The sequence below is a fragment of the Rhinolophus hipposideros genome, assembly GCF_964194185.1.
Source record: "Rhinolophus hipposideros genome assembly, chromosome: 1".
Taxonomy (NCBI): Eukaryota; Metazoa; Chordata; class Mammalia; order Chiroptera; family Rhinolophidae; genus Rhinolophus; species Rhinolophus hipposideros.
Window position 1 is genome coordinate 107225785 of NC_138047.1, and position 27822 is coordinate 107253606.

At 54.5% G+C, this 27822-nt stretch overlaps 1 protein-coding gene across 2 annotated transcripts in view; it reads right to left on the reverse strand.

Moving 5' to 3' along the window:
* Window positions 1-4699: 4699 nt before the first annotated feature.
* PPP2R2C (protein phosphatase 2 regulatory subunit Bgamma) overlaps window positions 4700-27822 on the reverse strand; it is a 107569-nt gene continuing 84446 nt past the window's right edge. For both annotated transcript variants that reach the window (XM_081055157.1, XM_081055158.1), the window contains exons 6-9: window positions 24086-24250; window positions 14409-14578; window positions 12281-12372; window positions 4700-7589 (exon numbers count right to left, since the gene is read on the reverse strand). In XM_081055157.1, coding sequence (XP_080911283.1) covers window positions 7298-7589; window positions 12281-12372; window positions 14409-14578; window positions 24086-24250 — 719 coding nt within the window. In that variant the 3' untranslated portion in view covers window positions 4700-7297. The remainder of the gene's footprint in view (window positions 7590-12280; window positions 12373-14408; window positions 14579-24085; window positions 24251-27822) is intronic.

Consider the following 27822-nt stretch of genomic DNA (forward strand, 5'->3'; position numbering starts at 1 on the left):
TGGAACAACAGCGGCTCACAGCGAAGGTGCTTATATATTCTCGATGGCAGCCGGTCGAGACACAGGAAGCAAACATCCGCCTGTACCCCAACACGTGGTATGTTCCCAAGCAAACAGTCAAGCGGTCCATCAAATCAGGGATAGAAGGCAATTCCCCATAGTCCACAGTCATTCGCCAGGGCCGTGTGTTGGCCTCACAACGTGTGCCCTCTCCACACACCTCCCCAAGTCCTCCCCAACCTGGGGGTGAGGGACGACCTTGACCTCACCCTCAGCTCCCACAGAGGACTCAGCAAAGGTTTCCTCCTGGGACTGCAAGTCCTGCATCCGGGCTGCCTCAGCCAGCACTTCCCAGCCCACAGGGCCACAAGGACCTTCGCTTTCTCCGGCCTCTGCAGGTTGGGGAACCGTCCACATCTTCCCACCCCTCCACGGGGGTCCAGCTCTCCGGCAGCTGCTCCTCCTGGGCTTCCTGAGACTGAGTGTTCATGCGCACAAACTGCTCCGCCACCCTTCAGAAAGCTTTGGCTGGCACCGCACCCTGCTCACTGCACCATTTGTTATGCAGGGTGGCCTGCGGGGTCTCAGCTCCTGCTCCCCACACAAGAACGCAGGAGGCCAAACAGGAACACCCACCGAGCCATAGGTAGGGGATTAATGTCTATGACTAAACAGTCTCGCTGGCGGCTGGGTTGGAGACACAGGGAGCAGGAGCCACAGGGTCCACAACCTGCCGTCCGCGTCTCTGCCAACCAACCTCACTTGCTAACTGCAGTCCCCCCTTCTTAGCTCAGCCACCGTCCGCTGCTAGCGTAGCCGCGGCAGCTATATTAGAGGCCAATGGCTCGCTGGTTACAGCTGACGGCCAACTAGCCACAGCTGATGGCCATCCAATCACAGTTGATGGCCATTTACTCCCCGAGCCAGCACCTTTGCACGTGAGGCCGAGAGCCTGGAAACTGCACTCCTGGCTCTGTCCCCACACCCTCCCCACCCCCACCGCCCTTAGGCCCCCTCTTCAGTGAGGTCTCTTCATTCTCGGGGTGGACACAGATTGTTCCAAGTCCCCCAGCGATGGCTGGGGCCCAGTGACAGGTGTAGCAAGACTGCACTGAAGCTTGAGGAAGGAGCGATGAGGACGCCGGACTAGTGGGGCCAGGCTCTCTGCTAACCACTTATCACAGGTTTTCTCATTTAACCCCACAACCCCACGAGGGAGGAACTATCTTTCTCCACACTTTGTAGATGAGAACACTGAGGTACGGCAAGGATAGGTGACGCCCCCGAGATAAACAGCTCCCATCAAAGCCAGGATTTGAACCCCGGCCGCTGGGCGGCTGCGTCCCTGTCCTGAGCCACTCAGCCTCGGTGCGCTCACACAGTAGGTGCTCAGGAAACATTTGTTGAGTGATGAACGAATGAATGATCAAGCAGATTTGCTAAGCTAAATGGTGATCCTTCCAAAGGGAAGTTAGTTTCTTATTTGGCACATTTATAAATGGTACCGTCATTTGTACCTTTCCTAGGCTTTGCAAATGCATTAAGTGAACAATGGACTTCTCCAAACATCCATAGCTATTTTACATGTTTGGACATTTTTGGCATAATTTTAATAATGGATTTCTTTTCAATTTCATTTTTACTTTTGTCCTCCTACTCTTGCTGTCTTTTGCAGATTTTCAGTCCCTTTCTGAAAGCCATCATGTCATTTGGTTGTGTGGGCCCCATTCTAACAGTATCCAGGTAGAGATAATGGGGCTTTGTTTTTCAAAAAAGGACACAGCTGTTTGAAATGAATCACTCAGGACCTGGGCAATTATTTTGAGCTCTAGAAGGGGCTCAGTTGCTAGGAAACCACAGCTGACGCTGGTAAGCCTTTGTTAAAATTTTCTCAGGTGGTTGAACTTCTGCAGGCCCTGACCCAGCCTGGATGCTTTAGGCTCTAGGTCAGGAGTCTGGGGGAGAAGCGGGCGGGTGTGGACTGAGTTCCAGGAAGAGGAGCTGAAGCAGTGGCCCAGAAACACCCATCAGAAATCACCTGCAGGGACCTGAAGTGGTTCAGGTGGCAGATCCAGGACCCAGTTTCGGGACACCCCCCCCCCCGGATCCGATCCTAGCTCCAGCACTCACAAGTTTGTGGCCTTGGGCAACGCACCCCTCTTTGTGATTCTTTGTGCCTCAGTTTCCTTATTTGTAGAATAAGGGAAGTCACAGCATCCTCTTTTAGGGTGGCTGTGGGGATGACCTGAGATGGTACTGGTGCAGGAAACAGCTCACAAGTGTCCGCTGAGCTCTCAGCACCAAGCGGCCCACATGCCAGGCCAAGGTTCATGGACGTAGCCCAGTGGGTGTCAGAGGCTTCAGAGCTCTCAGGGCTTGGGACAGACGGGATGACTATCACATTTTCATCTGAGCAAGCAGTGGTCTATATTTGGGAGGGGTCCAGGAGGGGAGCAGAGTTGGAGCATTATTTCACGCAGCCGCTCAAATGCTCCCCTCTGTAGCCTGTCCACAGCTGAGCCCAGAGCCTGGCGTGGAGGCGGGGGCCGTCCAAAGGGCAGCCAGCCTGGCTGCCCTGCCCCGTGGCCCAGCTCCCCTCAAGCCCCTGGCCTCTAGGAGCCCCTGCCTACCCCTCTCTGCCACCATCTGGCTACAGACTCCCTGAGTATTGCTGGGAGCACCTCAGCAGGGTCTCACCCTCAAGAAGGGCGATGTGGGGTCTGGTCCCACCTCTGCTGCCTCCTTACACACCTGTGCGGCCTTAGGCAGATACTTGCACCTCTCTGAGGGTCCTCACCTGTGAAAGCGGCAGGACCTGAAAGGGGTGGCTGGGAGGTCAGAATGAAGGTAGCTGAGTATATTCATTTCCTAGGCCACTGTGACAAATTACCACAAGCTGAGTGGCTTTAAAACAACACACTTATTCTCTTATGGTCTGTGGATCAGAAGTCTGACAGTGGTCTCCCTGGGTCAAAATCAAGGTGAGGGCAGGGATGGTTCCTTCTGGAGGCTCTGGGAGAGAATCCATGTCCTGGCCTCTTCTAGCTCCTGGAGGCTGCCCACATTCCCTGGCCTGTGGCCGTTTCCTCCACCTTCAAAGCCAGTGATGGCAGGTGGAGCCCTCATGTCCACATGTCCCCTCTCGCTGACCCTTTTCCATTGTTGCCGTTTCCTCTGAGGACAGCCAGCAGAGGTGCTCTGCTTTCAAAGACACACATGATAGATTGGTCCCACCTGGATACCCCAGGCTGCATTCCCATCTCAAGGTCCACAACCTGAATCACACCCACACAGCTCCACGCCGGGGCTCAGTGGGCGCTGGTGGACGCTGGGTTTGGTTGGAGCTGCGGCCACAATATCCGTCACCATCCTTTGAGCAGCTCCCATGTGGCGGGAGCTTCCCCCATCTGATTTGAATCCAGACTCCACCACTTACTAGCTCTATGATTCGGGACCAAGTTAAATGATTTACTCTCTAAGCCTTGGGTTCTCCCCGCGTAGACTGGGAATAACAATAGCTCAGCCCCTCCCCCCTCAAAAGGGATAACACGAAGCCTCAATGAGATAATACCTGTGCAGTCCCCCAACACTGGTACCACGGGGTTCAACACAAGCTTTCTTATTATCTCATTAGTCATCCCCACTGGGAAGGTGTGGCATTGCCCTCTACCTTACAGAGGCGGTTCAGAGAGGTTAGCTGCGTGTCCAAGGCCACACAGCCAGGAGGCAGCTTTCTCCAATTTTATGCTCTTAGCTGATGAAAATCCTGCCAGCAGACCCACCAGAACAGCTCCTGCCTTCCTCCTGTTGGGCTCCATGGAAAACACCTTCTTGAAAGTGGAGGAGTGGGGTGGCCGGTTAGCTCAGTTAGTTAGAGCGTGGTGCTAATAACACCAAGATTGCCGGTTCGATCCCCACATGGGCCCCTGTGAGCTGCTCCCTCCTTATAAAAAATAAAAAAATAAAAAAGTGGAGGCGAGAGGCTTAGGCTCCCAGGAAGGGGCCAGGGAGACCCACAGGTACACAGAGCACGTCCCCACACGTCCTCTTGTTCATCTCAGCCGTCACAGCAGGTGGGGCTAGACTGCCCTGGCTTCCAGAACCAACCCAGACGCCCTGTGGTCTCTCTCCTCTCTGGCTCCCGTTCCCTGGGACCCCGAGGCACGGTGCGGTGGTGCTGTTAGGGGAGCACTGTGGTAAGAGTTAGCTCGCCCAAGCTCAAAAGCTGGTACCAACACATGCTAGCTGTGTGCTCTCCTTCTCGTTCCTTAACCTCTCTGAACCTCAATCGCCTCATCTGTACCTTATTCTCACAGTGGATGTGAGGGTCCAAAAACATCATGGGAGAATGTGAGAATATTTGGAAATCAGGATGAATGATGCTCACCAGCTTCAAAACAAACAGCTACCGTTTACTGAGGGCTTACGTGCCAGGCACTGTGCTTTGCAGGCCTTGTCCCATGAAAGCTCGCCCCTCCCCCACAACCCAAACCAGCCAGGTGGGTGTTATTATTTGCTCCGTTTCCTCGGTGATGACATCAGAGCTTGGAAAGGTTAAAAGCTGTGCTAGGAGCTCGAGGCAGCAAAGCCTTGAGGCGATCCAGGCTTCCCAGGGCCCACGTGCAGTGCACCATATTGCCGCCTGAGCGGACCCACGGCCCTGGGTCAGCCTCATTAAAAACACACACCATTCTGAGCATCATTTTCAAGGTAACATTTGTTATTTTATTGGAAAAAGCTGGTATTCACATATTTATAGTTTTATTCAACAGTTGGGTAATTTGTGAAACACCAAAGAAAACAAGAATGCACCTATGAGTTACAGAGTCCAACGTAGTCAGTTCCATCTACTCTACCCCCACATGTCCAGTGCCACCGAGAGCAGTCCTCCGAGAGAATTCAAACAAAAATAAAAACAACCCAACAACTTCACAACGACTATGGGAATGCCCGTACATTCAAGAAGAGCAGAAAATTTAAACACAGTTAAGGAAGCAACGTTTGTGACTGTTTTACTGGCCCTTCTGCCATTTCTAGTTTGGCCTCTCCCCCTCCCCCCCCAACATCTTTTCTCGAAACACACGTTATTATTCACAGTTTGCTTTGAACATCATTCGTGTCCAGGGATCCAAAGACAGGCTGTACTTCCGAAAAGATCTTTTTCTTTCTTTATGTTTTCTTTGTCTTTGGTTTGGTATCCAAAGTTTACAACAGAAGTAAGGAACCAGGAACTGTGTTAAGACCTCCTTTTGACTACGGTGTATGATATGCACTTGGCAGTTGGTAAGTGTTAAATCTGTCATCTGACAGACACCTCCAGCTGTAAATGCACATTTCCTCTCAGCATCTGAATCACAAAGGGAAATGGATTGTGCCAAATATCCGAGTAATTGTGTAAGGCCCTCAGAGCTGGATTTTGGCTTCAACAAGGTTTCTATACAATTTACCACATTCTTGAACCTCTTTACAAAGGGGGGAAAAAAGGAATCCAATCCTGTGATTGTTAATTTTAATTAGAATAGATATGTACATATAATACTGTCCAGGTCACCTGGATTTTACAGTGATATATAAACAAACATTCTTCATTCACTTTGATTAAAAAAAAAGAAAATCAATGGACCCATTTCCTTGTGTAAATATCGAATGGCCGGAAGTGAGTGCACATGCGTTTTGTGCTTTGACACACACAAAAGTATACCGTTATCCACTGACAAAAATCTCGGGTGGGTCTCTTTCCTAGGTTAGGTTACATGTTTTAAAAAAAGGTTGGATTTGGTGGGGCCTCTTGCCGGCTGCTTTCTGAATCAAAACGCACAGCACAGGTCCGGCTGCCTTCCCTGGGCAAAGGTAACGCGTGGGGGGTTGGTAGAGTGGGCAAAGCTGGTCTTGACAGAGCAGAAGGAACTATTGTGGCCCTGGAGGAAGTGTCCCCGGAGACTGTGCGGTCACTAAATAAAAGGTATCCTAAAATGGTCATAACATGCAATCTTCTTTCGGAGCTGGTCCAGCGCGTCTGGAAAAGGGGCCAGGGCACAACAAGCAGTTGCGCGGAGGGCTGAGCTCCTGAAGTCACCAAACATGGCAAGGAGCCACCAGGGGCTTCTCGATTCTCCTGTGGGTACCTGGGTCCTCCCAGGTCCCCATCATCGTGCCACCTGCTATGTCCTGCTTCACAGATGAAGCAATGTCTCCAGAACCTTCCAGGCTAGACTGTGGCTCTAACGTGAGCCACCAACATGGAGAGGAAGGCTCCTGTGTAAAACCCTGGACGGGGTCCCTGACTGCACCACCTGGCTGGTGCGCCTCGGGCAGACTGTTCCGGGGCCTCCGTTTCCTCTTGTGTACAATGGGGGGATAAATTGTTCACCTTTTAATCCCTGGCACGTGGCGCAGAGCCACGCACTCAGTGACCAGTGGGCGTTTATGAAAGAAATGAACGGACACCCACCCACCTCCCAGGGTCACGATAAGGATGCCGAAAGGTCATGGACCCGCCCAGAAGGCGTTCCCATGAGGTGCCCAACGACTGCTGAAGGATGATGGGATGTCCCGCAGAGCAGGCGTAGGGATTAAACCAATGCACCTAGAGGACCGGTGCCATGCCTGGTACAAGGCAGACGCACAGCAAAGGTTGGTTAAGTGGTGAGAATAACAGGCATACACGGGGAGATTTCATACCCCCCTTCCTCTCAGGAAACCCAAAGGGACCGGGGCTATTGAAAGACGTGGAAAGAACCTAAAAGAGGAGCTTGCACCGCAAATTCTCAGCATGAATTCACGATCCAAAACACAAAGGTGAGACCCGCAGCTCTGAGACAGTGGAAACTGCTCCATTTATAACCAAAGGACCCCTGGCTGGCTTGTCTGAGCTTCATTATCTGTCCCCAGAGCCCTGATCTGGGGCCAAACAGGCCAGTGAGAGAAACAGCTCGCATTGGCTCCCGCTTCCCCTGAAAGGAACCGCTGGAGTGAAAAATTAACCCAGAGATGTAAAAATTCTAATAATGTGGTAAAGACCGCACATAGGTCAAGTACGGGAATGAAAGAACCCTGAACTTGAAAGCCGCCAATCACGTCCATTTCACGGTTTGTGGCTGTGAATCCTTTGTTTTCCTTCTTTTAAACTGACAACTGCCAGCAAAGGTGGCCTGGCTTAGGGACACCGGGGGAGGGACGGGGCCACTCCCCTCGTCCTTGTTGTCGCAGCAATCGGCTCCCTCTCCTGTGCTGTCGTTTGATGGTCGTGCTGGGACGGCTGCACACGCTGGCTCGCAGGACAGGACCGTGCGCACGCCTAGTGCATCTCAGAGCTCACCTTGTCCTGGAAGATGTACAGGTTGTTGGTGGCTGCGATGGCGATGATATTCTCGGCCGGGTGCCAGGCCGTGTGCAGGATCTTCTTGGTGAAGTCCAAGCTGTCCACGCTGATGTCGTCGCGCCGGCGTTTGCCGCCCACACACACGCGCCGCGGCTTGAGCACCGCTCGGGGCTTGCTGCTCTCCCGGGATGCCTCCAGGGTGACATCCCGCTTGGTGTTCCGGTCAAACATGCGGAAGAAGTTGTTGTAGGCCCCGGTCATGATGACACTGGAGGGAGGAGAGGAGTCAGGTGGAGGACGCGGCGAAGAAACCTGCCCCTTCTCGAGATAACCTAGGCGCTGAGGGCCACTGCTCCCTGGGAAGGGAGCCCCTAGGAGGTGGCGCGGGGCCACACCGCCCTCAGTGCCCCCTTTCCCTCAGGTCTCCCGTCCTCCCTCACATGTCAGCCTCCGTCATATGGACTTCGGGGCCAAGAGCTAAGAGCCCTTTAGTGCTCTGCCCCAAACATCATGAAAATCTGCTCCTGTACTTTCCCCTTTAGTCCAGGACAGACAGCCCCAGACTTTCAGGAGACGAGCCCACAACAGAGTGGGGAGCAAGGAAAATAAATGCAGATGGTGCTGTATAAAGGGCAGGCCCTTGAGTCACCCAGACCCGCCGCTCCCAGCAGGGCCCAGGACCCTCTGTTCTCTGAGTAGCTGAGTGACTAAACAAACTGAACGCTCTTTGCACACCACTCATGGACAAGTGTTCACAGACCTCCTAGAATTTTCCATCTGTCCATCTACTGTTTCTCCCTATGCGTTGGCCACTCAGACTTCTGATCCTTCACAGAAATGTTTTACTGGGCGTGGGGCCTGGCAAGTCTGGGCCAAGAATTCCCTTTGGGTTCCCACCCACGAGTGGCTTCGGGGGCTCCTCTGCCCAACCTGTGCAGCCCCTGGAGACGGCCATGCTCACTACCTGCAGTGTTAGGGTTATGTGTCACTTCCCCTTGACACCCAAACTGCTTTTGCTGACCTCATGTTCAGAGATCAGGTAGGCATTTCGGGGGCAATGAGGACACGACCCCTCCATAAAGTGGCTCTTCTGTGCACGTTCTGGGACATCCATGGAAGCCTCGCCTGGGCCAGCCATCCCTCTGCACACTGGCGTGGGCCAGACCTGCAGGGAGCGGATGGGACCTCTCTGAAGCTAGTGGTGAACGGTGCGGGAGGGGGGCATGCCTGGGGAGGTGGGCACACAGTTCTGCCTTTTCAAGAGATCTGCCTCATCTGGGGGTGAAGGGAGGGTGGGTGGAGAGTTCTCATGTGTTTTCTGGCTCTGTTCTTTTCTGTTCTAAAATTCTGCCTCTAAAACCTTAATTCCTGCTAATAGACCCGTTTGTTGTCGAGACAATTAGATGACGGGTGTGGAGGGGCTCGCAGGTGCGAGGGGCCCACCCCGCTCTGCTCGGGGTGTGGAAAGCGCACACGCCGCCTCCCACCCCCTGCAAGCCCCCCTTCTCGCCTCAGAAGTCAGCTCATCCTGGGAAGGCTGGGCTGGCTCTAACGTCCCCTCACTCATCTCGGTCATGACCTGGGAGATCTCACTACCATGTGACCCCCCACACCCCACGTGGGAGCAGGGAGTCGGCTGAGCCTGGAAACAACACAGAACCAGACAAGGTCTGTCTTAAAGTTATCCTAAGAGGTTATTCACAGTCCAGGCAGCTGGCCGTTTCAGCCCACAGGGACCACCCAGTGCGTGACCCTCAGCTAGGCCATCACCAGACCGCCCTCCCTGCCCCTGCCCTCCCTGCCCCTGCCCTGGCTTGCATCCAGGCAAGTGGCTTCACCTCTGCTGGGCCTCATTTTCCTCCGCATGTGGGACCATGATTCTGGCTGCTCTTTCCACGGGGAAAAGCGCAGCCCCCATCCCTCCATCACCGCACTCCACGTGCCCCCTGCGGGCCAACTGTGGTATAAGGTTATAATCACGTCCATGCTGATTGGCTCAAACAGTGAGCATGTGACCCAAACAAAGCCAATCAGATCCTTCCAAGAGAATTTTCCATAGGCCCTGGAAGGGGTTGTGAGGAGAACAGAAGGAGGACTATCTGGGGTCATCATCCCGAGGAGCAAGGAGGAGCCGTCTACAGCAGGAGAAGTTGACGGTATGTAAGAAGAAGCAGGGAGCACCAGAGATGAGGATGGACACACAGGAGATGGTCCCAAAGATACAGCATGAGCCCTGGGGCAGCCTGGCCCAGAACTGCTCAGAACAAGCTTAGGCTTTTCTGACTCCTGCAACCAGAAGACTCTTGGTTGACATAAACCTCCTCCTCCCAGGTAGGGCATATCAAGGAGAGCTCCCTAGAGGAAGTGGCATTTGAGGTAGGTCTTGGAGGCTCAGCAGGGTTCTTTCAGGTGGGTAACTAGGGTAGGTCCAAGACAGACAACAGACCCATGTGTGCAATGGCAGACCATCCACTGCTAGTATGCACCTGTGGCCTTGCCAGGAGCTTCACACGCAGGGTCTCGGCCCCAAAGCAGCCCTGGAAGGTCACAGTTTATTAGCACCACGTTCCAGGTGAGCAGACTCAGGCAGCCCAGCGGCTTACACGTGGCTGAAGAGTGGTGGCAAGTGGACCAGAAATCATGGTGTCTGACCCTAAAGCCGCGGTCCTTTCCTATACACCAGGCTGCCCACCTAAGTCTTGCTGGAGGTGGGTAAGAAATCGCTGTGAGGGTTATCAGACACCCAGCATCCCTATGCTGCCATCTACAGAACAGGATACCGTAAGCACCCCACTAACATGAGAAGGACAGCACACGCTAAGCCCCGTGGGATTCGGGTTTGCGTGGTCTGCAAGGCTGGGGCCATGGAGGGCAGTGCTTGCTCCTACCCTTGACTCCGAGCTCCTGGGAGGCAGAGACCAGGGTTTATTTGCCTCAGGATCCCTGCCCACAGGGCATGCTGCACTCAGAGGAACGCTCGGGATGAAATGAAGGATGTGGCACACCCCTATGCCTTCCAGAATGTCCATAGCCATTGACTGGACACTCCCAAGACCCCAAGTGAGGGACTCAGAATGGTCTGAGCTACAGTCCCACCTGCAGGGCACCCCGACCACTGGAGGAGGCAAACAGAGGCAAGGAGAAAAATGTGATAAATGCCAAGGCATGGAAGGAAAACCCAGGCAGCTGGGGGGACAGGGTGGTGAGCACCCTGATGGCTTCCTGGAGGAGGGGGCCTGGAGTTCAGTTGGTCGTGCCGGGTGAAAGGAGGAGTGAGCCAGGTGCAATGTGGACCGGGGTCCAGGGGTCAGGAGCAGAGCCGGGTGTGGAGAGGGAAACAGTAAGGGGGGGGGGTGGAGACCTCCACGGTTGGGGATGTCTGGTTTCTAAAGTATATGGTAGGAAACAGCTGTAAGAGGCAGGACAGCTAAGCTCCAGGCTGGGCAGCAGTCTGCAACAGAGCTTGCTGGCCCTGTGGCTGGGAGCCAGGCATCGCCTGTTCACGGGTGCCCTCTGGTGGCAACGTGCAGGAAGTGCTCATAACCACTGGGACATGCGCGCGCACACGGAATCACCTTTTGCCAGCAATAAGGATGGAATCCCCAGCCCATGACCCACTGGCATTGCTCGGCAGGGAACACCCCAATGCATCAGGACCTGCAGCCCAGGGGTAACTGAGGATCCCTGTCCTCACTGGGGGTGTCCGGCGTCAGCCTGGGTGCAAGGACCCAGAGGGAGTGCCAGTGTCTCTGAGCCTGCTGTGTCAGCCGTCTCAGGCAGCACCGTCTCCATCCTGGCTTTCTAAGCATCCGTAAGTGGCCCTGTAATCGCCATGCTGGTCCCTCTGACCGAGACCACAGCCCTGCTCAGAGACCTGGGCCCATGGTTGTCAGCAGAGACTCTCAGGGATACCCACCCCTGCGGCTTTACCCCACTTGGGGCCTGTTGCTTCTGGGGGGCTCCCTCCTGGTCCTGTGCTTTCAGGCCTCCCTCTCTTCATACCCACCTACCTTTATGGTCCCAGCTTGCCTGTGACCAAAGCCAGACAGGGCCATAGCACAGACGCTCTTACGTGACGGAAGCAGTGTGGGCCCCTCAGAACTGGGGGAGAGCCCGCCCACCCCTGGGCACACACATATGACTGATGGGGTCCATGTGAATGAACACCACCCTCCCAGACGGCACCTGAGTAGAACACTGCAGGGTCCCACTGCACCCCCCGTCACTGCACTTGCCACATCGGACTAGACTACAGGGGAGCGAGGTGACACCAAACTTGCTCCGATTGTGAAAATGTGCTGTGGCATTCTGATGTGCTGGCCCTGCATCGCCTTGTTACCTGGGCCTCGTGCTGGGCGGTCCCTGTCCACACCGCCCTGGGCTGAGCCGGGGATGGGGAAACAGGAACTCACTCAGGTGTAGGGCCATTTCCCAGGTGGGTGGGGCCCTGAGACGCGCTGGACCTGCAGACCCCTGCCAGCCCCAGACGTACCGGAGCTGGGATGTGCTCCCCCAGCCCTAGTGGGCCTGAAGTGGGGGTGCCGCTAGAGAGAGGCGGCTGCAGCACTGATGGCGGGAGGCGGGTGGGGAGACTCTAGTGGCTAAAGCTGTCTGCCTGATGGAGGTCCCGGCACTGCGTGCCAACACCCCTCACCCCGACAACCACGGGACCTGGAATTCACTAAATGTGTTTCCACTATCACTCAGGGAGTGAGGGTTCAACATAGACATTAAGTGTAGCTACAGAATGTGAAGTTTTGTTTCCTGTCCTTGAATTTGAGAGCTGAGAGCTCACGCCTGTGCCTGCCACAAAAAAGGCGGCCCTCTTTCGAACACCTTGATTTTTTGAGGCTTATTAATAGTGGATTCCCTTGACGCATTTGCCCAGGTCACCAGCAGGGGCCCCACTGGACAGAACTCTCCCCCGTTAGAAGGTGGGGCCTGAGGTGTGATGGTTACCTGTCACTCCCGTTCCAGGCGCATTCAAACTTGTCGAAAATGCAGTCATTCTCATATAGCGAACAGAGCTTGCTCCGAAGGTAATCGTGGACCTGGCACGAGAAGGGGACGGGGTGAGTCGAGAGGGGCTCCTGCCATTCCTGGCCCCCACCACGAAGACGGTGTCACTGAGCAGTGAGGGGCTGTGCTCTCTGGGTCTGGATGGCACTCCGTCTCAGCCCTGCTCACCAGGAAGGGCCCACAGCCTGGCACATGGCCAATCCTGAGCTTTGACCAGAGAGGAGACAGTCACAGTGACAAAGAGGGACCAGATCCTGGCTTCGCCCCTCCCCAGCTGTGTGATTCTGGACTCGTGACTTCATCTCTCTGAACCTTGGTTTCTTCATCTTTAAAGTGATAAGCATGCAGACCTCACGGGATGTTGTGGGATGAACCGTACGTCACTGCTTGGTATGGCGTCATGCCCTCTGAGAATACCAATAGTCGCCAGAGCACCATTGTGGAGGAAAGGGGAAAGAGAAGCACCCTGCTCCGAGCGTCACATCCCAGCCTATTACAAACACCTCCTAACTGCTCGCCCTGCATCTGCCTCTGCCCCAGTCCATCTGCACAGGCAGCCAGAGGAATCCCTGTGAAAGTAAGCTGGGTCATGTCACACCTCCGCTCAAAACCCGCCAGTGCCCACAAGTCTCCCTGGGCTCTGCCCTGTCGCTTCTCTGACCTCAGGCTCTTCTTCTCTTCCCTTCCTCACTCTGCTCCAGCTGGGTCCTCCACAATCCTTAACCTCACTAACGGTGTCCCTGCCTCAGGGCCTTTGCACTTGCTGTTCCCCTCCCCCAGATGGCTCATGTCCTTATTTCCCTTAGGCTTCAGCCCCTGGTAAACACACGTGGCTTACAGAGGGGTTGTCACAAGGAGCTGTGATGGCCCTTTCATGAATCCACCCCAAGGAAGGAGTAGAACTGAGGGAAGGTGGGTAATGGACCAGAACCACGCCAGATGTCCTTGTGGGCGTGTGGCTTCCAGGAGCACCCTGTCCTCTCCTCTTAGCTCTGCACCCCTTCCCAGAGGGAATCCTTCTGCCCCCCCAGGACACTTCCCGACCCCAGGCTTTGGCAAAGAAGGAAGACAGGGAAGGAATGCATAGAGCTCCCACATGGGCTCTGAATCTGTCATTTTCCAGCTATGAGGCAGCTCCCACGTATCCTAACCTCTCAGCACCCCAACATCCCTTCCTGCCAAAAGGGGCTGATGGTACCCCCCTTCACAGTGGCAGTAAGAAATAGAGGTGACAGATGGTAAGTGTGTGGAACCCCATGTGCTCCTAAGACTTGGTGAAAACATGAGGGTTTGGCTGGGGCTTCTGGGGCGGGGAGGTGTTTTCCCACTCACGTCTGCACAACCAAACCCTACCAATCCTACGATGTGCAGCACAAACATCACCTCCTCCTAGAAGCCTCCCTAATCTCCCAAGCTAAAGACATAACTGGAAACAGCTTTAAAGCAACTTTAAAGCAGTCTCATGTGTCTTCCAAGTCTCTGTTTTATTTGAACACCCCATGAATTTTATTTTCTACTCCCTAGTATATCTGGATAGATTGTAACAGAAAAATAGGAAATAATAAAGGTTAGCATGTGTGTGAGGCAGGAGCCGCAGGCCGCTTGGGGCCAATTAGGAAGGAGCTCATCCAGGAAGGTGCCCTGTGCTTCGTCCTGCAGGCCTGGCTTAAAAGGCCTGGCTGAGGACTTAGAAATGTAACACGCTCCCGTGCACTAAGGATGTGCCCTGGAGAGGGCAAATCTTACCGCCTCATGGCAAGATGGCAGACGCTGGCTCCTGGGGAGGGATGCCATTATTTGCACCCTTGATCATCTGTCCTCTCAAATCAGGGCCAGCCTGAGGCTCCCCTTGGTGCCCTGGGCCCCGGACTGCAGGCCAGGCACAGCCCTGCCTGGGGCAGGAGCCAGCAAGCTGAGGACGTTCACAGCTCCCTGCAAGGCAGGGCTGAGCAGGTCCTCTGCCCTTGGCCGAGCTGTGGCCTCTGAAAGCCACCCTGGAGATAGGAAGCCCCCCCGGGGAGTGCCCCACGCAGGGCGGGACCCCAAGGTGGTCCAGGCTGCAGCCCACCTGGTAGGTCTCGATGGGCCTCGTCTCCATGTTCAGGTCCCAGACCTTGACCGTGAGGTAATCCCGAGTGAGCATGTATCGGCCGCTGTGGCTGAACTTCACATCAGACACTGAGGAGATGATTTCCGAGAAGAAGGAGCGGTTACTGGGGTCCTCGGGCTCCTCGAAGACTGCGGAGATAGAGAAATGATGGCTGTCACCAGACTGCTCCTGCCCATGGGGTCGGAGCGACACACGACTGTGTCCACCCCGGGAGCACACTGTCTGTCATTCCTTCATTCATTCATCAAACCTGTAACTAAACAGCTGTCAGGCAACGGATCCTGCCAGAGGGAAGACCCAGCCATGTGGAGTGAGACCCTGAGCCACAGTCTGTGCTGAGCCCTTTCTGTGCATTACTGCATCGAATCCCCCAATAAAAACAGTATTATCCTTCCCACGTTATCGCCAAGGAAACCGAGGCATGGATGGCGGAAAGCCACGCCTGAGGTCTCAGAGCTGGAGGACAGCAGCAGCGTCAGCGTTTCAACACTGGAGGTGCTGCGCTCTGCTGCCTCTTAGTGGCGATGCTGAGCACCAGGCTTGTCAGGGGCCCTGACGCTGTCCAATGTGGGGCGCCACGTCCTGAACTAGGCCGGCCCTGCCTGTGGCTCTAACCGGCCCTGGGCCCTCTGTTCCAAGCTCTTGCAAGCTCATGCCCACTGCTGGCTGTCCCACCACTTTGCTCACCAGGTCCTACAATGGCCCTGGGGCTGCAGCAGGGCGGGGACTAGGGTCCCTGCTGGCCACGCATGAGCTTCTTAGGATATGGGCCCCGGACGGACCTGGGGATCCTGGTGTGTTGGCAGCCATTGACCAGCCAGTATGGAGAGACTTAAACATGTGACGACCTCGCCAGCTGTCCCCATGGAAACAGCCGAGCGGTCGCCAGGCCCTGAAACGGAGCAGAGAACTGGGCACATCTCCTCAGAGGCTCAGAAGAGCCCGCTCCCGACAGTTCCTCCTGGTCACAAAGTCCCGTATCCCCTTCCCAGGTCTGTCCCAGCCCTGTGACCGCATCTGGGACCCCCTTCTCCCAGTTGTCCAAAGTAGACACTGTCCCCGCCTTTCCCAGAAATACACTCCACCTAGTTCCTCTCTGCAGGGTGGCTGGAAATCCTTCATGCTGATCGGATGCTCTCATGTACCCATTCGTTCATGCATTCATTCATTCATTCTCAGTCACCCAATACAGATGGAGCGCCCTCCCTGTGCCAGCCACCATTCCAGGCTCTGAGGAGCTGCTGTAAGCAACTCAAAGTCCCCACTCTCCTGGAGGCTCTTCTCGCAGAGATGGACAATGAAACTCAAGGACAGGCTATAGTCAGGCAGCGAGGAGTGCTGGGAGGAGAAACAAAGCAGGTGAGGGGTCCGAGGTGGGTGGGGGCCTCTGTGGTGGATGATGTTTGAGCAGAGGTCTGAGCGAAATGAGGGGGAGAACAGTGTAGGTACCAGGAGAAGGGTGCTCCAGGCAGAAGGAGCAGCACGTGCAAAGGCCCTGAGACAGAGACGAGCTGAAGGCCACGTAGACAGAGAAAGGAGTGAGCAAGGCACTGTAAGCCAAGGGAAGGACGTCTCCCCACAGGCAATGGGACACCACAGAAGGGCCTGAAGAAAGGGAGTGCATGGCGACGGGTGAATTTCTCTGGGATTTCCTCCTGGAAGGAAGGAAACCTCCTGGGAGGTCACCTTTAGCCTCTAGAACCTCTGGATTCTGATCGGTCATCTCACAAAATCATGTGTTGTGCCCTGGTTATAATGATTACACTGACATCTTTACTTCTGCAGGTATAAACATTCATAATGTTTCTTTGTTAAGCCAAAAAAGGATCAATAGCATTCACCTCTTCTCTCAGATACCCGAAGTACAGAGAAAAAATTTAATGCTTGATTTCTTACGTTAATGAAATGATCAAGGGTATAGACCTACTATTTGGGAGAAACAGGGCAGAGGATTTGAGGCAAGAGGGACCCTGAACTCTCAGCAGAAACCAAAGTGGCCCCCAGCACCACCCCAGGTACGCAAGGAAACCCTCTGTTGACTGAACTGGCATTTCTGTCACTAGTGGTCAGAACAGAGGTAAGTTATAAAAACGTAAAGCGGGGTCTGTCTCTTGCATCCCGATGGTGAGGGGGCCTTGGTACCCCCTCGCCCACTTGGGCGGTTTCCCCCGGCTAGCCCCCGTCTATACCACTTCCAGCTCACTTCACCCCTGCACGCTGCAGAGCTCCTGGCCCACCCAGTGGGGTTATGTAGGTGGCTGGGGACCAAACCACAGCGACGCACCTATCCTGTCACATGTCACAGAGCCACGGGCTGGGTCTCCCGCCAGCTTCAAGGAGCAGGCAACCACAAAGGTCAAAGCCTGAGAGGAAAATCTAATCCATAACTGAAAATGGACCCCAAAGGGCCCACTGCAACCTCTGTTCTGGCTGGATTTGGCATGTGCGGTGGTTTTTTAAGCACAAAAGGATCAGAGCTGCAAATGATTAACAGGAAGAGATATTCACAAGCCTGAAATAAATTGTACCTAGAAGTTCTTAGTTTTCTTTTGAAACATTTCTAGGAGGTTTTTGACCCGACAATTTTTTTTATCAAGTGACAGCCCAATCTACCATTCCCTATGCCATTCAGCCGCTGTCCAGCTCTGCCCCCCACCAAACACAACTGCAAGCCCCCCAGGGCATGGATGAGATAGGGGGTCTCCCCTCTAATTGATGGAATCACTAAGGACATTTCACAGTAATTAGTTCTGCCAAGAGTTTAAAGGAGCCACCCCAGAGCCCCTATAACTTGTGATGGGCTCAGTTCCACCTCTGTCCCCTCCCTAATTATTTGAAAGTTAGGGGGCTCGGAATCAGGAGAAACCTTGATCCTATTTCTTTTTAATGATTTTGCATAATGAAAGCTCTCATGGCCCTCGCTGGTGTCCCTGCTGGGAGTCTCACGGTGTCACTGCTGTTACACACGGGGAATGGGTGAGAAGCACCCCCCCCTAATCACCAAAGTAAAGTGAAGGGGCTCCAGGGAGCCCAGCCAAGGCTCTGAAGTACCTGTGCACCCAAGGAAACGAAAGTGAAGTCTGAGGAGGGTGCCAACACTCCCCTCCAGCCCCACACACAACTCTGATGGCGTCTGTCTTTGCTTAAACGGCTGCATGGTCCCAGGGCCCACAGGATCAAGGTTCAAGCTCCTACACGTGTGATGAGCTCCTTCCTAATTGGCCCCAAGCGGCCTGCGGCTCCCGCCTCACATACACGCTAACCCCCTTTCCCACCAGGGCCCCAGAGCCTCAAGTAGCGGGAGGCAAGCAAAGCCCTTAGGGAAGCACGCTGCACAACTCACAGGGTCACCTGAAATGAAAGCCTCCTGGAATGCTCCCTAGGCGTCTGGCTTGCCTCATCCTAGCCCTTGCCCTGCCACATACCAGGCAGTGGAGCTGAGCAACGCTCTGTGAACCCAGGCAAGTTCCTTAACCGCTCTGAATGCCAGTTCCCTCACCTGGAGCACAGAGGGATGGAACCTCCAAAGGTAACACCTGGCAACACCTGCAAGTCGGGGACTGGGAGTGGCTATTCAATAAAACTGTGTGACATTTTATAGTTATTTTGTTTCACATTGTTTTCTCTCCCTGAAATTTCCTTTCCCATTTGTAGCCCGTCTTTCCTACCAACTCCTATACATCCTTCCAAACCCCAACTCAAGCGCCCAGCTCTCTGTGCATCTTGTCCAGACGTCCAAAGAAATCAAATGTTTACCCCTGATGCCCTCACAGCCCCAGCGCAACAGCGAGGGTGTGTGGTCACCTCATGAGGCAGGGAGCTCCCTTGGGACAGGGGTCTGGCCTCTGTCATCAGTGACCTTGTAATCCCTACCCAGCCTGGAGCCTGGCTCAGGGCCCAGCCCTGCTCACCGAGCAGATAGAAGCTTCCAGTGCTGCCTGTTGATGCCACCTCTTCTCTGTACCTCTCCCGACACACTTCATCCCCAACCTGATACAACTCCACTTATGTTTCTAGGTCCAGCAGGGAAGCCTGTACCTGCTGGAAGTGGCCGCTCAGTGCCCCTGGTTCTTGTTCTGTGTCCCTCTCCATGGCACGTGCTATGGGTTGTTAGTGTGTGGATGGTCTCTGGGCAGGGGTGGGGAGGTGGCGGTTACACTGAGCAGGCAGAGTTGATCAGGTGGCTGAAGGGGATCAGGTTAGGTGGTAGGACTGCATGGGCTGGAACCACATTCAGGGACAGTCATGAAGGTCAGCCAGACCTTGGAGGGAAACAGCCGGACATGGGGAGGTTGGGGCCTGCAGTCCCTAGCAGAGGACACGGCCTGAAGGAGCAGATGGTGGCCTGCCGGGTGGTTGTTCTCGGTTGCCTGGCAACAGGTGCCTCCTCTGCTCTCATTATACAAGGACACCCACAAGAAATGGTTAGCACGTGTGTTCAGGCTGCTCTCTCGGGCTCCGGGAGCCGCCCTGGGGGAGGTCTACGCAGCAGTAAAAGGAGGAAGAAGGGGTGTGGGTCACAGTGTACCCCGGGTACCTGGCACCTCGTCCCTCCCGCACGATGCCCGATGCCGCTGTTGGGGCAGGGGCCTCCGCTGGCCGCCTTCCCAACCCCGCCCCCAGGAAGGCTGAGGCTGCGCAGAGAAGGCAGCACCAGGAGTCTCCACAAGCTGATGGGCACAAGGAACATTCGCCAGTGAAGAGCTGACAGTTGTCATTCTCTGCTTATAACTGTCCCCTGCTCAGCACCGGCTGACAGACCCCACAGACAAAATAAAATCCAACCCCCACTGTGGCCCCTGGCCCTGCGTGACCTGCCCCCACTCTTGACCTTTGCCCTTCGCCCCACTGCAGCCGGGCTCCCCTTGTCTGCCCACCGACAGGCTGCAGGACCCTCACCGCTCCCTCACCCCTCTCTGCTCGGGTGGGTTCTTTTCCCTTCTTCAAGGACCAGAGAAGCTTCCACCAAGCACCTCAACCGCGTCAGAGCCGGGCCCCGCCTCCAGACACCTGCCCTCCTTGGAGGTTCCTGTTGACCTATCAGTCTGCGTCTGCATGAGGCAGGCGCCCCTCTGGGCACCGAGCCTGCAGCCCCGGCCCCTCTCCTGCAGCCATTCCCATGCAGGTGCGGGGCCTGACCGACAGCTGCACGCCTGCTCCGTGCCCACCTGCTCACAGCAGCTTCTGCCTGAGTGGACACGCTCACCTCCCAGCTGGCCCCCACGCCCGCCCCGGGTGCCGAGACTACTCGGCAGCCAGCGGGATCTGGCCCTGCCCAGAGCCCCTTCTGGCTCCTGTCCTTTCCGAGTAAACGCAAAGCTCTCGCGTGGTCTGTCCAGCTCTCTTGACGCTGCTCCTCCTCTACACACTGACCTCTGACCTTCCCTCCCGCCTCTCCCCTGCTTTGTTCCTGCCATGGCCTCAGGATCCTGCCACAGAGCCTGCACACCGGCTGTTACATCTGTGGGGAGGTTTTGCCCCGGTTTTACCCCTAAATATCTGGAGCCTCCCCAGCAGAGGGTGGCTGGGTCTGGGCTTTCTACCCCAGATCCATTACTGAGGTGAGTCCTGAGGTTACCCCACCCATCCCCTATAAATGAACCTGGTTCACCTACAATTCCCACAAGGATTCTGTGAAAACTGAGAAAGAGCACAGGTTGATAGGCATGAGATACTGAAACCTCTATCCTGGTTCTACCCAGCTGTGTGACTTTGAGAAAATGTCTTAACCTCTCTGTGCCTCAATGTGGTAAACAATCAATGGCATATATTGCCTCACATGGCAAAAGATTGCAGATGTGATTAAGAATCTTGAGCTGCAGAGATTGTCTTGGTTTCTCCGACGGCCCCACTATAACCACAGAGGTTCTCCTGAGAGGGGAGTCGGAATGCCAAAGGCAGGAGAAGAGATGGGATGATGGAAGCAGAGGTTGGAGTGCTGTACTTGGAAGATGGAGGAGGATTGCAGACGGCCTCTAGAAGCTGGAAAAGAAAATAGATTCTCCCCTGAAGCTTCCAGAAGGAACATAGCCTGGATTTTAGACCTCTGAGTTCCAGGTTATTCACCCCACACAGGGACGGGACATGGTAGGGGTCGCATGAGGGGTAGCGATTGTCATTACCACCTATTCTGAGAAATCTCTGTGCTCTGTTACAGCCCTTCCCTTTGGCAGATTCTGTGTTCTTAAAACCAGAAATAACTCTATTTTGAGGACTCATGTATAGTTGTTTCCATGGTTACACTGTCATAATGACTAGAAGACAAAAGACCTCGGTTTCTATTGCTTTGGAGAAAGACAGGAAGCTGTGGGCCAGTGGCAGCCGCCCATGTGCCCCAGCTCTGCCCCTGATGGGGGCCTGGGGAAGGAACTGGTCTTCTGTGAGCCTCGGTTCCCTCATCTGTGCAATAGGAGCCATGAACATCGACTTGTGATCGGGATGCCCTCCTCAGTGAAGAGAAAACCATGGTCTTACCACTGGGAATGTGACGCCGTGACTGCCCGTCTCTGGGGTGTCACTCTCAGCCAGTCCCTGAGTTTTGAGCAGTAACTAAATGAATGGATGGAAGAGAGATGTAAAGAATGAGTTCGAATCTCCAAGTCCCTTTTGTAAAAATCTAGCTTGAATAACAGCCATTTGTGTTCTGATTAAAATCAATACCTACTAAGTGGCGATCGGCTGCTTCCTTGATTTCTCATGAGAACTAAGAACGAACACAACCTGAAGGACAGGTATTTCACCTACTCACTACTGATGGCAAATTAAATAGGAAAAGGAAACGGAAGCTGTGGAGGCACGGAAAAAGAATTGGGAACATCCTGTCAATGGCGTAACACAGAAAGTTCCCGTGCAGGACATCAAGTTTGGGAATGAAGAAACACTTCAAAAAAATTCAACATACCAAATTAACTCCCTAGTTAATTTTAAAACCTGTAAAAATGACAATAAAGGATTTACACTTGGGTTTTACTAAGACTTGGACAGACTAACCGTTCCAGGAAAAGAGAGGAAAAGTGGCCCAGCTCATTTTACAAGAGTAGAAAAATCTTAATAAAACTGGGCAGAGAGGGTGTAGGAAAAGACAACTAGAGACCAACTTCACCTATGAACATTTATGCCAGGAGCATGATTTTGCATTTATGCAAAACTTCCTCAGCAGGAGCCCTGGCCCCAGCCTAACCAGTCCGAGCAAAGGCCTGTGGTGGTCAGAAGCCGTGAGGTCCCATCCTTCATACCGTGGCCCTGCCACAGCCTTCTGGAACCTCAGTGTGGTCCGGAGAGAGGTGGACCCCACCATAGCCCTAAGGCTCATGTTCACTGCAGCCCTGGGCGGTGGCGGCGGTGAAACACAGTTGAGTTGAGTCATCGAAAATGAAGTTCTGGTTCTTGCAACTGAATCTGTAGGCTGGTTCACACGCAGCTCGAACACCGCCAGGCCTATTACAGTTCCATGCCTGGGATCCAAGCAGCTGTGCCTGCTCAGGAACGTACAGGTGACAGCTGCCCTGGTGGGTGGCTGCTCTGTTTGTTCAGACCCCCTGGGGAACCCGGTGTAGGAGGTCAAGGTTACAAAAGCCCAGGGGACTGTGACTTCCACCTCCAGCCCACCAAGGAACAACACTCAAACATTGTGGGGTACACAAAACCATGTCCTCCCTAAACACCACCTTTCACACACACACACACACACACACACACACACACACAGTTTTTCTTGACTCAACGCTGAAATCTGTATACAAGTACACAGACACATGTAGAGAAGAAAGTAACAACCACTTCTCAGAGCCCACCACTCAGAAGTTTCTTTCCATTGCTTTCTTTCCATTGCTTTCTCTGTTTCCCTTTTTCGGGGGTAAAGAAGTCATTGCCATGCTTTCTTCTCCCCTTGGGACCTTTTAACAAATCATTTTTCCGTGTCATTAAAAACTTTCTAAATCAATATTTGAAATGACTGAACAATATTCCCGTCATGCAGGGTCTCTGCTCCCGCTCCCCACACAAGAAAGCAGGATATGTGAGGCCGAAAAGGAACAATGGAGTCAAACCACTATATTCTCACTGGCGGCTGGTCGACACATAAAAGCAAACATCCACCAGTACCCCAACAAGGGGTCTTCCTGAACCCCAATCTCGCTGCGTCCGGGCGAGACACAGGAAGTACGATCCACATAATCTGCAATCCTCCATCCATGCTTGCTAACCCCACTTGCTAGCCGCAACCCTCCGTCCGCTTCTCTGCCAACCGACTCCACCTGCTAACTGCAATCCACGCTTACTAGCTCAGCATGGAAGTTGCATCAGTGGGCAATGGCTAACTGGTTACAGCTGATGGCCATCTACTACCCGAGCCAGCACCTTTCCACGTGAGGCCGAGAGCCTGGAAACTGCTCTCTGGGGCTCTGTCCCCACAATTCCATTCTACGGATGGCATCATCATTGACTTGTCATTTGCTCTGGTGGGCATTCAGGACGTTTCTGAGCATTGGCCCCTAGAAACAAGAAGGTACTATGACGTCTCATGGACCTCTCCCTGGCACGGGGCTCACACATGGTCAGGGCGGGGCCCAGCAGTAGAGACACAGACAAATGCCTCTCTTCCCCAGTCTTATTCCATGTCAGGCTGACCCAGAGCTGAACACGAGCAAACCTCGGGGTACTAGCGGCCTGAGCCACAGGCAGTGGGCATGAGGTGGCCAGAGGCAGTGCCCTGTCAGAGGCTGTCTGCGTCCTCCACAGAACCTGGGCGGCAAAGGGGAACGAAGGTTGATAATTAGCTGACCTTCAGATTAGGGGGCTTTGCCTGGATTACCCAGGTGGGCCCAATGTCTTCACGAGCGTCCTTAAAAGTGGAAGGGGGAGACAGAGGGCCATGAGCCAAGAAATGCAGCTGGCCCCTAGAAGCTGGAAAAAGCTGGGATGCCCCGCAGAGCGTCCAGAAAGGAACCAGCCCTGCCGACACCCATGTCGGACTTCTGCACTGCAGAACTGTAAGAGAATGAATCTGTGGGGTTTTACGCCACAGGTCATTTGTTACGGCAGTGCTGGGACACTGGTGCAGCCCTGGGCTGCTGTTGTGGGGCCGGCCATGTCCACACCCACGGCCTACACCTCTGAATTGGCCCCTGTGCTTCCCATCCACCCATGCACGGGTAATTCCCACACCCTTATCTCCAGCCGGACCTCACGCCTGACTCCAGACAGCTGGCTGTCTCCTCGACACCCCTCCTTGAAGCCCCATACAATCAGTCTCATGCTCACTGTGTCCAAAACTGGCCTGTTGGTCCCAACTGCCCCTCCCCTAGTGTGCCCGTGCCAGGAAAGGGCCCCACCTTCACCCTTAGGCGCAAAGCAAACTTTGGAAGCACCCTGGTCCACATCCCACTTGGCACTGCCTGCCAGATCAACCTTCAGAGGGTACGCAGAGTGGGGCCCGTCTCCCGCCTCTGGGGCCCACCCTGGGGTCCCGTCTCTCCTCTAACGAACCCCTGTAGGGGCTCCGCCCAGCCCTGCCCCACGTGACCCCTTGCAGTTTGTCCTCCGTTTCCAAGATGCTTCTCATAACGTCACGCCCTTGCTCTCCATCCGCTGGTCTCTCACCTCATTTAGAATAAAACCCGGGCATGGGCACTTACGTTTGGAGTGCTTGTCGCACAGGGCAGCGGCCCGCATGTCGCAGAGACGCAGGGAGCCCTTGCTGCTGCTGTAGACGAACAGGTTGCAGTGGTGCGGGTGGAACTCGGACGCCGTGATCACTTCCGTGAGGTCCTCCATGTTGGCCGGCTTGATGTCCACTATGTCTATCCAGGTCAAGGACCAGCAGTGACGGGACAGGCCTCGCGGCTCTGCCTTCCCGACACCTCTGCCCAAACCCCGTCTACCCCATGTCTGAGTTGCCTCTCTGTTCCTGAGACTCCTGGACAAACACCCACCCCAGAGAGTCCCCAGGCCTGCTGGCTGCCCCGCTGGCTGCCCGTCCACTGTGCCCACAAGGCTGGACCGGCCAGCTCCCTCCTGACCTGTGCCCTCTCCCCAGCCAGTGCCCATCAGCAGCTTAGCCCACATGGCAGCGCAGCTCGTCAGGCCTCCTGCTCCACCCACTTTCCCCATCAGTAGCCAAGCAGAAGGCGAGGAGCATTTATTGAGTGCCTACTGCATGCTGGACCTTGGGTACTCTTGGTGAACGTCACTCTGCAATTGCGTCCGGAGCTGGGTGTGCAGGCATCTGTTAGCTCCCCTCCCCACCTCCGGGACCCACTCGCCTTCTGCCCACAGCAGCCAGCCTCGCCTTTGGGGGAAAGGTCCTCTGCTTTTCTGAGTTTTCAGCTCTGATCTGTGCCTTTTACCTCCCACTCACAAGCACCGTGCAGGATGAGCATACGGTGTCGGCTGTGCCAGGGAAAGGACCTCAGGACCTGGGATACTGGGAATTCTGAGGCGCAGCTCCTTCACCTCTGCTGGACAGCGTGAGTGGAGAGGAGGGGCCTGTATCTGCTCCCGAGACAAGGGGACCCTGGAGCCTGAGGGTGGGCAGACAGCACCAAAGATGGAGTGGAGCAATCTGGCACTACCTGTGGATCCTGGATCAGGCTGCACCTGAAGCCACGCCCCCAGGACTGTTAAACACGGGAGCCAGTAAGTCCAGGTTTTGTTTAGGGTCAAGAATTGTGTTGCTTGCAAAGGAAGTATCCCTGACTGGTACACTGGAACCCAGAAAGGGTAAGCAACTTGTCCAGGGTGACTCAGCAGGGATTGGCAAGGCTGGATTCCTGCCCACTCCCCATTGCCAACAGCAAGTGGGAACCCCTTGGTGTAGCATTCAGGCCTGGCAGCCCCCAGCCTTTCTCTCTACCTCTCCAGCTTCAGATCCTAGCCGGTCGCTCTGCCCTACAGGCACTTTCCTCTCTGGTCTCCCCTCTGTCTCTGGTCTCCCCAGTCCTGCATGGGGCTCTGTACGGCCTGTTCCCTCTGAATGAAATGCCCCCTCCTCCCTCTGCATTTGTACAGGGGCTCAGGAGTCAGAGAGTCTGGAGTTTGAATCCCAGCTCAGCCAGCTCCTGGCTATGTGATTGTGGGTGAGTTCCCGAGCTCTCCATGCCTCAGTTTCCTCATCTGTAAAATGGGTTAACAACTATAACTTCATAGGTTTGCTGTGAAGACTAGAAGAGGCAAAGGCCTTGGCACCCTGCTTAACACAACTCAGAGCTCAATGAATGTCCATTGCCATCATTTTTTATCTGGAAAATACCAACTGAAACTCTGAGGTTCACCTGCTGTCAGCCCTCCATCCTCCTCCCACCCTAGGCTGCTTCCTCTCTCAATAAGAAAGGCATTTTCTGATTTCTGTAAACACGAGAGTTTATAAAATAGCAGAAAAGATGATGATTCTGCGCTATCGGAACAGCGAGGAGGGTCTCTGAGCTCACACTCAAATCTTGCTTCCTGGAAGCACATCATCAACCAGAAACTTAGAATCACATAAAAATGTAAAGAGAGGGGAAAGGGGGCTATGTCGCCAGCGCCAGAAACAGTTTCCCTGGAAACTGTGGGTTTCCGGTACGATGAGAAGCAGAGATTAAATCATGAAAAATGAGACTCTAGGTTGGAGAGGAAAAGCACCGAGATTTCGGTGATGCTAATTGTCAACATCAGCCTTGCAAGCTCCTCCTTCGTGGGCTGAGTACCTGCAGACGACTTTCCAGGAGGCTCTGCCTGCTCAGAACGACTTTAATTTCTTACTGAACTTAAGACGGTGTCTGGAGGGAAGTGTGGTGGTTACTGAGATGTCACCCTCATCGGTAGGGCACCTGTTTAGTGTTCTGCCCCAGAGGGTCTGGGCAGACAGGCACAAAGTTCTCTCTGCAGGACTCCAGACACGAAAGCCAAAGGAAGCCTGAGGGGGTCAGCAGTGTCCAGGCCTCAGGGAACACAGGGCGGGTTCAAATCCCGGTGGTGTCCCTTGTTAGCGGGCACGTGCTTTCCCCATGCTTCCTACGGTTATAACCTCCTTGGAGGGCAGGCAGGACTCAATGGGATAAAGGGAAGATGTCTTGCCTGCAGGTAGTTCTCTGAACATTCCAGGGAAAAACTTGTCCATCGGCCTGAGGGAACTCAAGGCAGCCAGCTGACTTGTTGCTTTTGCCAACGAATGAGTGGAGGATAGAAGTGACAGGTGGCATGTGTCACTTTCAGGCTGAAGCTTTGAGAGTCTGCATGTGGCTTGCCGTGACTCCTTTCCCTCTGCCGGGAGACGTGAGCTTCAGGAGACCTGCAGGGGACACTGAGTACAGCGAGAAATGCCCCTGGGCTGTTGTAAGCCTTTGAGTCTTTCTGATTATTTGTTATTGCAGCATAACCTAATCCCCCTGACTGATTCAGTGTCCAACACTCTTTCCTTTCCAGCCTCAGAACATTCTAGAACCTAGCTGAACAGAGAAGGATCAGAGGTATGGTGTCTGAACACTCTGGCTCGTGGAGACTAAAGCTAGTATTTAAATATAAACTGTCTTTTTAGCTTGGAAAGCTGTGGACCCTGGTGGACAGAGAGTGGGTGGCTCAGAGCCTCATTTTCAGGTCCCCACATCCTGTTCCCAGACTCACCTGGGGACCAAGGCCACACAACTGGGTGTGGCCATTGCCTTGGTTACAGAGAGAGCACTTCCGGCTTCCTGCTCCCTGCTGCAGGTGACCACTTAACCGCTCCTGACGGCCTTGTGACCATGATGCTGTTTCCTCCTGGCTTTCGCCTGCCTTCTCCAAACACTTGTTAGAAATCTGGATGAGGTCATGACGGCTTTTAAAAGTATGCAGGGCCCAATTCTGCCTGCAGCCCTCTGCAGCTAGCACCTCTGAACCATGGCAACGCGGAGCTGGCCCAAGGGCGAAGCATGTGAACCCAGGGCCCCGTGCGCAGGCTGGGGAGACAGTCTGTCCAATGCCTGGACCCACCCACAGCCCAGGACCAAGCTTCTCACAGCCCAGTATCACTCAGAGACTCTCTCTTGCTATTTCCAAAACAAGGACTCTGGATACAGTGCCAGGAAAAGACAGCTGTCAAACACAGAGTTTTCACTTCCACGTGACTTTGGTGGAGGGAGACAAAACCAGTCATGGTCAACGTGTGTCTCTGAATCCCAGAGTCCAGAGCCACACCTGGCACCTCTGGAACAGCAGTGTCCTTCCGGGCATGGCCATCTAACCGAGTCCACGGTCACCTGGCCTCTCCAAGACCTGTGGCTCAGCTCACCAAGGACCTGCCCATGCCTGCTGCCTAGCTCCTTGCTGCCTCGGGTGTGAAAGGAATTGATTATTGAGTCGGGCTGTCCCTGTTGAGTCCCTCAGTCACATCGTAAAACAGGGGCCTGAAGGACTC